This window comes from Trachinotus anak, unplaced genomic scaffold (assembly GCF_046630095.1).
Source record: "Trachinotus anak isolate AG129_WGS33_773 ecotype Australia unplaced genomic scaffold, CSIRO_AGI_Tana_v1 ptg000015l, whole genome shotgun sequence".
Lineage (NCBI taxonomy): Eukaryota > Metazoa > Chordata > Actinopteri > Carangiformes > Carangidae > Trachinotus > Trachinotus anak.
The window spans coordinates 15,093,760-15,105,822 of record NW_027273866.1 but is presented as its reverse complement, the minus strand read 5'-3'; the positions used below and the strand labels follow the sequence as shown (position 1 = coordinate 15,105,822).

General features: G+C 40.2%; 1 protein-coding gene across 3 annotated transcripts; it reads left to right on the top strand.

Annotated features, from left to right (window-relative positions):
- The first annotated feature begins 3,835 nt into the window (after positions 1 to 3,835).
- On the top strand, positions 3,836 to 11,992 carry dnajc5gb (DnaJ (Hsp40) homolog, subfamily C, member 5 gamma b). Of its 3 annotated transcripts, none has more exons than XM_071497495.1 (6): positions 3,836 to 3,991; positions 4,211 to 4,340; positions 6,233 to 6,446; positions 6,604 to 6,757; positions 7,907 to 7,960; positions 9,433 to 11,992. In XM_071497495.1, exons 2-6 carry the CDS (start codon positions 4,228 to 4,230, stop codon positions 9,516 to 9,518), a joined length of 621 nt encoding a protein of 206 aa, XP_071353596.1. In that variant the 5' UTR covers positions 3,836 to 3,991; positions 4,211 to 4,227; the 3' UTR covers positions 9,519 to 11,992. The 3 variants fall into 3 exon arrangements, with proteins under 3 accessions (XP_071353596.1, XP_071353595.1, XP_071353597.1); XM_071497494.1 differs by having other exon boundaries at positions 7,904 to 7,960; XM_071497496.1 differs by lacking the exon at positions 7,907 to 7,960 and having other exon boundaries at positions 3,837 to 3,991.
- Positions 11,993 to 12,063: the final 71 nt, after the last annotated feature.

The window sequence follows — 12,063 nt, the reverse complement described above, 5'->3', positions numbered from 1 at the left end:
AACACAAAGAGCTTTTCTGAACAGTCGGATACTGCTCTTTATTTTGGTGGAACACAGTTCATCTTCTCATCCCTCTTCATGTTTCTACTTCACAGTAATATTGTGTTTTTTACTGCTCCACATTTATCTGACACATTTAGTTTCTTCTGACTTTACAAAGAAAGATTTTTACAAACAGAAACTAAACAGAGCTGCTGCACCAAATATTTCCAGCAATGAAGCATTAGCATTAGCATCGGCATTAGCATTAGCATTAGCAGGCACTGGCATTTGCATTTGCGTTAGCAGTAGCGTTAGCATTAGCATTAGCTGGCATGGGCATGGGCATGGGCATGGGCATGGGCATGGGCATGGGCATGGGCATTAGCATTGGCAATAGCATTAGCATTAGCATTAGCATTAGCAGGCATTTGCATTTGCGTTAGCATTAGCGTTAGCGTTAACTGGCATTGGCATTAACATTAGCATTAGCATTAGCGTTAGCGTTAGCATTACTGTAACAGACTGTTCTGTGTTTATGTGTGAAAAGGAGGTGTGTCCCTCTGAGTTGCCGTAGGGGGGAAGTTCGCGGGGTTCACCGCTGATGTTGTGAGGGTGTGTCTCTCGGTCTGGAGGAATAAAGTGCAGCGGAGTCGTTCTATCGTCTCCTGTCCCGTTTATTGTTTTTCTATCTTCAGACAGTGTAGGCGAACCCAGAGCGCTCGGCTACATTACCATTACCATTAGCTAACATTAGCATTAGCATTAGCTGGTATTGGTATTGCCATTACCATAATGGAGGGGGGGGGTAGCTTGACCTCCGCGGGGGCCATGCCCCCAGCCATCAAGCTCAGACACCTCGGGAGGCGGTTTTCTTCCCCGACTTACTTCGTGGTAAATAAGTCCACATCTCAATAGTTCATTTAATAGTAGGATCCAGCTGCAGGATCCAGCTGTTGTGACTGAATCCAGCTGCAGGATCCAACATGTCCTCCTACCCACCACCACAGCTGGAGAGTGATTCTCACAATAGAACCATACAATGATCTTATAACTGCATGTTTTCATAGAGACGCCAGGACCCACCTCAAGGTAGTTGAACCAGCTCCACCTGAAACACTGGTGCATCAGTATTAACAATCCAGTTCAATAAAATATCCTCTAACTGCAGAGCGACATTTACTGCTCACACTGTCAGTACATGCTGTTGATTATATTTCTAAGGTTTTTTTGAATGAAAGACTTTACTTGTACTTGGAATATTTTTAGTTTTTTTTGTCTAATCTTTGTATGTATCATAATGTATATGTTCTCAGTAGATACTGGTCATCTTCATCTTTGAAGTACGCACTTACTATGGAAGTATATAAAAGCAGGAAATGGAAATACTCAAGTGAAGTACCTCAAATTTGTACCTAAGTATAGTACATGAGTAAATATACTTCCTGTGACTGAAAAAGACAGATACTGTAGCCTCCATCACAGAAGAAGAAAATATATTTAAGAAGTGGGGGGAAACAAAAGGCGGGAAGAAAGTGTCCAGCGTGGTCACTGTTGAAATGTTTCCCTCCCTCCTACACACAAACACACACTGTAAAGAGGAATCCTCCTGATCCTGCTCCCTTTTCACTGTGTGAACATCAGGCTGAGAAAAATAACCTTATTATCAGATTCATAACAATAATCCAACCAACATTTAACTGCTGGATCATTTTACCTGTGTACCTTTATTTTGTAGGACCATCATCCCGGCTCTGCTGCAGGACAAGCTCTCCCAGCTGAGCGTGCCTGACTCCACCTGCAGGTGGATCACCGACTTCCTGTCTGACAGGAGGCAGCACGTGAAGCTAGGAAAGCACGTGTCTGACTCCCAGACCATCAGCACTGGATCCCCGCAAGGCTGCGTTCTTTCTCCTCTGCTCTTCTCCCTGTACACCAACACCTGCACCTCCAGCCATCAGTCTGTCAAGCTCCTGAAGTTTGCAGACGACACCACTCTCATTGGACTCATCTCTGATGGCGATGAGTCTGCCTACAGGTGGGAGACTGACCGTCTGGTGACCTGGTGCAGGCAGAACAACCTAGAGCTTAACGCTCTGAAGACAGTGGAGATGATAGTGGACTTCAGGAAGAGCCCAGCCCCACCCACCCCCATCTCCCTGTGCGACTCCCCCGTGGCCACCGTGGAGCATTTCCGCTTCTTGGGAACCACCATCACAGAGGATCTCAAATGGGAGCTGAACATCAGCTCCCTCATCAAAAAAGCTCAGCAGAGGATGTATTTCCTGAGGCAGTTGAAGAAGTTCAACCTGCCAAGGACTATGATGGTGAACTTCTACACCTCCATCATTGAGTCCATCCTCACCTCCTCCATCACCATCTGGTACGCTGCTGCCACGGAGAGGGACAATAACAGACTGCAGCGTATCATCCACTCTGCTGAGAAGGTGATTGGCTGCAATCTTCCGTCCCTCCAGGACCTGTAGGGAAGATTGTAGCTGACTCCTCCCACCCTGGACACAAACTCTTTGTGACACTCCCCTCTGGCAGGAGGCTGCGGTGCTTCAGGACCAAAACCTCTCGCCACAAAAACAGCTTCTTCCCGTCTGCTATCAACAGGGCTAGAGAGCCCCACTGTTGCTGACCCCCCTGATCCACAATTGCACCAACCACCAGCACAAATTCCATGTATGTGAAAACATACTTGGCAATAAAACTGATTCTGATTCTGATTAAAAACTATTTGTCTCACAAATGTTGATCATGATTTTAAATATGCACCATCCACCAATAAAATAGTCCAAAGGTGATATTACAGTGCATCTTCTTCTGTAGTGTTGTAATCGTGATGATGATTCAGGGTTGCTCACTTCTAAATGTATTAGTTTATAATATTATAATATTATCAGTATGTGTTCGTGCTGGAGGTAGAGAGGCCTCCTGCCACAGCTCATCCACACATGGAGTTCAAGGGTCACTAAGTGTACACCTTTTCTGACTGTTAAATTCTTTTTTTTATTTTTAAATTCATGACATAAAAAGTAACAGTGCACTAACATTTGAATAAAGGCTCAATTTTGAATGTCTGTTTGCTGCGGGGGTGGTATTTATTTATTTTCACCTCAAAAAATAAAATAAAATACGGCCTTAAAATTCAGTAGTGCACAAAAAGTGTAGTGATTTTTAATGTGTAATTAAAAATACATTGTAAATATATATTGTAATATATATTGTATATACCTATTTATTTATTTACAGCATCAAACTGACTGAGGATGTTTGGTCTGTTGATGAGTTTGCCTTAAGAGATTTTTTGGTTATCACAATTTTTCAAAAACAATCATAAAGGAAATTGTAAATAATAAATCTATTTCTTGTTTCTGACAAATACCACATCCATAAACAAAATCTTTGGGTAACACATTATTTCCTATGATACAATTTATATGGAAACGAGAGACACAGTGTGGGCGAACACCAATTAGTAAACCTGAAATTAATTCAAATTCATTTTAAATCAAGGCATGTTTGAGTCAGTGCCCAGCCTGTCAGCCATAATTGCCATAATTAATACCAACTTACACGGGTCATTAGAATAACCTGTATAATGAAGTATTTCCAACCTTTGCTTGTTGCATTTAAACATGAGCTGATAAACTGATGGTATCAGAACCTCCTCCAGTTCAAAAGCAACAAATCCGTGAATCTGTTTCCTGTTTGAATGTTGATCCTCAGTCTTTATCTGTCATTTAGCCTACATTTGAATTTATTTTAGTTTCTCCTTTAATACACCTATTTGATATGCATGCACTGGTTTCCCGTTTTTTTTTGTTTTTTTTTTTTTTGTCAGAAACTTTATCGACTTGTCCACTTCCTGCTTCTCTGCCGCCGGTGCGCTCTGCGCCTTCTCCCCGGCTGAGGAAGCAGTGAAGACGCCGCGCAGCAGCTTCTCTTCATGGATTAAACCTTGAACCAATCGCAGGGAAACTGTCGGACTTCGACACGGACTCAGGTACAGTGACCGTGAGACTTCACCTGCGGGGTTTAACATGAGGGGAAACAACCTGTTACACAACCTGCTACACAAACCAGTGTTTCTGTGTATTTCCACCTTATTCAGCTCAAACTTTAGGGAAACTATTAGTATTATGGGCTGTCAGCATGTTTTCACTTTGTTATGTTCTGTAATTTTGTATTTATGAGCAGTTAAAGGAACTTTTTTTTGTCCCAGACACCAGATTGTGAAACATGGAGGATCCAAACAGAGCTCAGAGGAAAATGTCAACAGCAGGAGACAGTTTGTATAAAGTCCTGGGTCTGGAGAAAGGAGCAACTCCAGAGGAGATAAAGAAGGCATACAGGTGTGTCAGTCATGAAGCATGTCTTTATATGTGTCTTTATTTACACTTCATCAGGAACACCTGTGCATCTGCTTGTCCAGTCAGCCAATCATGTGGCAGCAGTGCAGAACGTCCTGCAGGTACAGGTCAGAGCTCCGGTTCACCTTCACATCAAACATCAGAATGAGATTAACAAAAAAAGATCTCAGTGAGTTTGACTGTGGCGTGATTGTTGGTGGCACAGGCGCTGGTCTGAGTGTTTCTGAAACTGTGGATCTCCATGTTTAGGGAAAAGTTACTGAAGCATGTTTGTATTTTTTGATATAATAATGTGGTCTATAAATAGCTGTGTAAGAAAGAAGGGCAGAAAAACATATAAACACTGTTCAAAGATCCATAGTGGGACATTAATGTTAAACATAAACACAGATGAATTCTGGGCCATTTTTCAATCCACACCTACATTTTCTAGGATCACGCATTATAAATATGATCTCAGTGACTTTGCAGCATTGTTGCTGGTTTGAGTATTTTTGAAAATGCAGATCTCCTCTACTCTAGAATAAGAGAGGTCAGGGTGGAGCTGACAGAACGGCTACAGTAACTCAGATACTGAAGCTCGAGGTGAATGAGCTACAACAGAACCAAAACTGCACCGACTGGAAAATGTAGCTTGGTCTGATGAATCTGAATTTCTGCTGCGATATGCAGATGGTTGTGCACGAATCCCTGAGCCCCACCTGCCTTGTGTCGACAGCCCAGGCCGGTGGTGGTGGTGGTTTAATGGTGTGGGGAATGTTGCTGATCATGTGCATCCCTTTATGGCCACAATTCACCGTCTTCACGTGGCTGCCTCCAGCAGGATAATGCACCATAAACTTCAGCGACCTCCTCAGTCACAAGATCTGAATCCAATAAAGCACCTTTGGGATGTGCTGGAACGGGAGATTGGCAGCACGGATGTGCAGCAGAAATGTCAACATGGAGCAGAATCTCAAAGGAATGTTTCCAACATCTTGTGAAATCAATGAAACATATTTTTTTAATTTTTTTTTATTCATCTCTTTTTTAAAATAGAGATTTGAATTGCTTCTGACCAAATATAGTGCCTGACCTCCACAACACAGCGTCCATACACTGTTGGCAGGACCTTCTTCCTCCTTCCACCTCAATTCACTTTCATTTTTTGACAAAGAATTTCCGAAAATTGTGTAATTTTGGACTCGTCCAAACCACTGCTATAGTAGCTGGGTCCTGTTTGCATCACTCTCATGTGGTTTTCTCTGTTGTCACACAGTCTTGTGTTAGACCAGTAAGGAACTGAGCAACGATGAAGGCAGATAGAAGTGAAATCTCTGAATAATTTATTCCAAAACTCGTCTGAAATTAGTTTGTGTCTTCCTCCCATTTGTTTTTAAGTATTTCTATTGTTGTCAAATTGTATGTTTAGATGAATTATTCTGTTATTTCTTCCTTTAGTCTATGATTGACTATAGATCTACTCTACAGCCTCCTTTTAGCTTGTCAATTAATTACTCATCAATTACTGTGTCTACATTTTGAGTGTTTTGTCTGCTTATTTGTCTTTGTTGTGCTTTGTTTTGCTCTTGTCTGATGTTCTTTTCTCTGTGAAGCCCTTTGTAACTTCTTATCATAAAATGTGATACAAAATACTGATAAATATCTTTTAGAATAACTTTCTTGTACCTTATTTGCAACATTGCACAGATATGTATGTTTACTGATTGTAGCCCTTTGCAGTATGTCCCCGATACATTCATGAGGGATGTGAATTCACAAAGCACAGCTCTTGTGCAGATTGATGGATAATATCTTTAGTTCCCATGACAGCAGTACTTTAACCACTGGCACAGTGTCAAGCAGAACTGCATATTTTATTCTTTTCTTTCCAGGAAGTTGGCGCTGAGGCATCATCCTGATAAGAACCCAGACAATCCAGAAGCTGCTGAGAAATTCAAGGAGATCAACAACGCCAACACCATTCTCAGCGATGAGAACAAACGGAAGATCTACGACGAGTATGGATCCATGGGTCTCTACGTGGCGGAGCAGTTTGGCGACGAGAGCGTCAAATACCACTTCCTCATGACCAAGTGTTGGTTCAAGGTGAGAGGCACGGGCTGTGCTCTCCAAACATCTCCACGTGCAAACTGAGCAGATGTCTGCAGATCATTTTTAAATACTGTCGTTGTGCTATGTTTCATTGAATTTTGTCTCTTACATACATTTGAATGAACCTGCATTTGCTTCCCTGTGTGTTTAGGCTCTTGTGGTGTGCTGCAGTATTTTCACCTGCTGCTGCTGTTTATGCTGCTGCTGTTTCTGCTGCGGGAAGTGCAAATCGCCAGAGGACGAGGAAGACTTCGCCTATATGGACCCGGAGGACCTGGAGGCAGAGATCAGGGCACAGGATGCAGGTGAGGGACTTTTGCTGCCACAGAAAATACAATCCAACGTCTGGAGAATCATGTTGTATTGTTAAGGTGATGTCTGATACATCAGATAAATAAAGGTAAGTTAGAAACTGAGAGTTCTTCAGCATTTCTTCTTTATCTTTCCAAAGAAATCTGGAATTGACAATACATAAAATCCCATGATACATAACACAGTCCAGAAGAGTTCAAGACCAGAACAACATCACACTGATCACACGTGAATCATATTAATAACATTCAGCACATTTACGTTCCAGTTTTTTGTCATTTGGATAAAAGCTTCATTTGTTCCATTTGTAACTGACTCATGTATTGTGATCCGTCACTTCCTGTGGAAAAATAAGAGTCCTCACATGACAACAGAATTCCATATTTTCCATTGTCCAAATTCGCTCCTCTGTTGAAGCTGTTCACAGTTTTGTTGTGCAGTTTTAATCAGGTTCACAATCAAAAACAGTAAATTGTTAATTTGTGATTAATAACAAAAATAACTCAACGCTGAAAAGTGAGTAAAGACGGACAAATTCATCACAATTTTTTCAACAGAAACCTGTTTTCTGAATTTTCAGAGATGGTGTTTTTTTTCAGAAAGCCTTAAAGCGTTCAGTTGAGCTTGTTGAAGGAATAGTTTGACCTTGTGGGAAACTTGCTTATGAGCTTCCTTGCACAGAGTTAGACGAGAACATTACCTCTCTATCTGCAGTAAATATGTGAAGCTGGTTAGTTGGAAATGGGGAAAACAAGTAAATTAGCTCTGTACAAAGTTGCCTGGAATGTGCTCGAATCAACTGACCACATAATAAAACAGCAAATTTTACACTTTGGTTTTGTGTAGATTAAATAAAAACAAGAAATAACATGTTAATGTGAGCTTTAGAGCTGGAGAGTGGACTTTTTTCAACTGTTTCCTCTTGTTTCAAGTCTCTACCTGCTGCTGGCGGCAGCTTCATGTGTGCATCTAACTCTTGGCAAGAAACTCATGAGTGCCTTTCCTAAAATGTCAAACAGTTTCTTTAAAACTGGTCCAGATCTTGGTCTTTGTTGTTGTTGATACTCCACCATCTTTATGTCGGGTTGTTCAGTTAGAAACAAGAGGGAGTTCGCTCAGTGTTAAATTCTGTTTCACAGCAGGAGATCATGTCATAATCATTCAGCCGAGCCCTTGTGCTGCCAGTGACAAACCAGGTAAGGTTCTCTTCAGGTAACTTTGACCTGTCCTCAGCTGCTCTGTGCTGTTTGACATGCAGCAGCATTTTACTGTGGGTGAGTTCATGTTGTGGCAACTTCTAACCCTGCTGGCCCTGGGTGTTGACTTCTCGCATTTTACATAACAAGGGTTTCTCTGTAATAACACCTCCCTGCAAATACGGAAGAAAATCAACTGAGGTGTTATTTAGATTTTTTTGTGATCCATACCCCTTAATAACTTTGTTTGCTTTCACCAGTGGCTGTTGATGTTATCAGTGTTGAGCCCAGTTTGAAAATAATATGCTAAAATGCTAAAGATCCAGAGCAGTGGTTCTCAATCTGGAAAACTCATGTAGTTTGAATTTGGGAGAAAACTTCAGAGGAGCCTCCCAACGATTTCTCTGATAAGGAAAAGACACATTTCTACCATATACATGAAAAAATGTAATAAAAGTGTTTTCCTTTAATTGTTCTAAACCATATTCAGAACTTGCACAATAACTTACTTTAACTGTTACAGCTTTACTAGTCAAAAGTTTGAGAACCACTGATCTTGAGCTACTTGCTGCTCTTTGCAATTAGACTTTACTCAAGTGTTTTTTTCTGTGTTGTCACCTTCTTAACCTGTTGTTTTCATTTAGCATTAGCTCCATTCTCCGGCTCTCTAATGCTGCATAATCTATACAATATTGTTGGGTATTCTGAGGCTGCTTGACAAAGCATATTTCTGTGCACTTGTCCTTGTGTGGCTGCTTCTGTACAGCATGAGTCCGTCTCTGCAAGCTGATGCTGAAAGTAAAACACATACAATGCATGTAAGGGGCAAACAAAAAAATATCTGAATGTCTGCAACTAATGACTATTTTCATTATCAATTAATCCATCTAACAAAATTAACAGCTGCCAATTTTGATAATATGTTTTAGTGCTCTCAGTCAATGAGAGTCAGGTTTCGTTCTGTTGGTCTGACAAGACGTCATTTCAGTTTTCTGGCCAATTATTTGAGAAAATATCAACCAAAATTTCTTTATGTTTTGTTTGATAAACAGTAAAAATCTCTAGAACATGAAGTTTACAGTTATATAAAACAGAGATGAGCAGCAGAGCGTCACATTAAAAAAGCAGGAGGCAGCAAATATTTGGAATTAATGTTTGTTTGAGCAACTGAAACAATTATCAAGACCTGGTGCTGTCATCAGGTGTAGGAGAGTGATAGAGCCTCTCAGCAGATACAACGGTGCAGACACAGTATAAAAACACATGATACTGTGATGAATGAATAGTTGTAAATGCAGATAAGTGATCATTAAACAGTGTGTAACTTCAGTCTTTTAGTTTCTTTATTTAGATATATATATATATATATATATATGTTTATATGGAAATTAAATACTCTTTTTCTGTTTTTGCTAAGAAATGAATCAAATATAGTTGCTGACATTAAAACCTGCTGTTTTTTACACCTGCAGGTGAGAACACACCGATTGTGATTCAGCCTCACACAACTGATGGCCCCTGGGGGCCCGGAGCTGGACCAGTCGACGGGGTTGAGTAATGAACACATGAATGAGTGAGTGGAGTCGTGTGGGTCCGGAGAGCCTGGACTGTCGTGAAACCAGGTCAGGCGTCTGTGTGTGGGTTTGAATGTGGCTGACCTCCAGAAAACCCATTCATCACGGAGGAGTATATGTTTACATGAATCCAGCAGCCATTTGATTGTGCCGTAGTTTTTGTTTTGTTTTGGGTTTTTTTTCCATTTTAAATACTGATGGGTTTGTCTTTGATCCAGTGTCCTATTTATTTTTTTAAACATTTTATTTTTGGATATTGGGCAGTATCTGTGCTGGAGTGACAAATGACAAAGCTATGCAGATCAAATCTCTGGAATAAAAGTTTTTCATGTGCACTTTAAAATCTAAAGTTTGTATTTAAAATCCTAAAGCTGCCAAAATCCTCAGAACATTTTGGCTCAACATGACTCAGAAATGTTTTAATGGTTTTTAAAAGGACAATTCACATTCCTCAGATTGGTAGAGGACAACCACTTGGAGATTTACGAGTTGTTCAGTCACTGCACACGTTGTGACTAAGACTGTGTTTTAAATTACAAGTTGCATTTTTGAGAATTAATAATGTGATGCTCACAGGCATTTAAGGAATAATTCTACATTTTGTGAGACTTTCTTCTAAGAGTTGAATGAGAATATTGATACCACTTGAAAGTTGGTTCATTATGCTGCGTTCACATCAGATGGAAGCGACGGTAGAGATGGAAAGAACCCCGTGTTGAGAGTTGGCTGCGTGAAGTTAAAAAATATAGAACTAAAATCATTAAAGTTGGGTTTAATCGCCTGAAACAAAAAAACTGGGCTAATGTGAGGCGGCCATATTTATTTACATCTTTTCCCTATTATAAAAGTCACAGTGAAATAGAAGTTAGAGTCCTGAGCTTCAGTGAAACACAATTTATGGACAAGGTTTAGTCAGAAGCGCGATCAGCTCCTACAGATCTGATTGGATCACTAAACAGTGGGCGTGGCTTGGCTCCACACACACCTCCCTCTCATGACGTTAGAGCAGGAGGACGAGGATATGGGTCAAATAAATAAATTAGACCTCAACCACATTATTTCGAAACATAGTCTTAGAAAACTGCTCTGTTAGCTGCACATTAGCAGCATGAACAGTCAAATGTGTTTTGTATGATTAGCATTTAAGGCCAGTTCATGGTGTCTGTTTTGCCTCAGACGGGCGTGGCCTGGTGATTGGATAAATGTGTGTCACCGCCCCCAAGCTTAAGATGAGTCATCAAAAATATTTTTCCATTTCAGAGGAAAAGGATCGTGAACAATTTAGATACAAAACAACTCAAAAAAGATTTTCTGACACATGTAACGGGAGATAAATGAATAATCAACACAGTCGGTTTGATTTGAACAGTATTTAGGTGGAAACTCAGAAATGTAGCTGGAGCCAGGAGGTGATTAGCCTAGCTTAGCATAAGGAATGGAAGCAGGGAAACAGCCAGCCTGGCTCTCTCCACAGATCAAAAATGAAACTCACGCCAAGTTTCACGCTCTGTGCAGAAGTGCTGGGCGGATGATACACTGTGATGAAATACACTGAAACCACAGCTTGTTGGTTCAATTTCATGTTCTTTTTTTTTTTTGTATGGATCAAACAAACAACGTGTTAATTATTGATCTTAAGAGATGATTTTTGATTTGAAGAGAGAGAGGCTAGCCGTTTCCCCCTGTTTCAATTCTTTATGCTAAGCTAGGCTAATCACCTCCAGCCCCGGCCTCAGGGTTACTGAGACCCGAGATTGATATTGATCTTCTCAGAAATGTTGGCGAAGAATAGATGTCTTTTCTGAAATGTGGAACTATTCCTTTAAGAGTCAGTGGTGTCACTGTTGCTGTAACTGCACATTTTGTGACCTCAAGAAAAAAACACAAGGGAAAGAATAATTTCACAGGTACTGATGAGGGCTGTAGCTTTTTCTACATTAAAGCCAACACTGTTTGACCTGAAGATGTGATCCAGATGCTCCAGATGTGTCATGAGCTTCTTTTAATGTGTCAAATAGAGGAATCATGTTTTTATATTAATTCAGAAATATATTTTTGATTGGAGGTTTTTTGACAAATTGAGTGTATATTAGTATAAAGCCTTTCATTATGTCGTCTTTCATCATGTTAATATTATATTTTATGTTTCTGCTGGGTGTACCTCTCTGGGTTGCATTTGTACAAATCTGAAACTCATGCCATAATTTTTAACCTTTAATCTGTTTTTCTGAACAATTGTTGCACAATTGGGTTAAATCACAGAATTACATTCAAGTTGGATAAATGTCTTATTTAAAGTTTGGTTTATTCATTTTGTGATCACAGATTTAAAAGAAAATGTTTGTATTTTGTTTCATCATCATCATCTCAGCATTCCCAGATATTTTACTGTTTTTTTCTACTTTTCCATGTTTTTTTCCATGTTTTGTCTGATCAAATAAACTTGGGTGATACTGCAGATGTCGTGAATTTGTCTTGTAATTGTAACAGTTTTCTGTTGGTGACCAGCAGCTCGGAGCTCAGTTACCT

Excerpts from the sequence above, each read along its gene's own strand:
- dnajc5gb (XM_071497494.1), top strand. The coding sequence starts at position 4,228 with ATGGAGGATCCAAACAGAGCTCAGAGGAAAATGTCAACAGCAGGAGAC. Across the intron at positions 4,341-6,232 it reads GAGATAAAGAAGGCATACAG|GAAGTTGGCGCTGAGGCATC; the intron begins GTGTGTCAGTCA and ends TTTTCTTTCCAG. Across the intron at positions 6,447-6,603 it reads TGACCAAGTGTTGGTTCAAG|GCTCTTGTGGTGTGCTGCAG; the intron begins GTGAGAGGCACG and ends CTGTGTGTTTAG.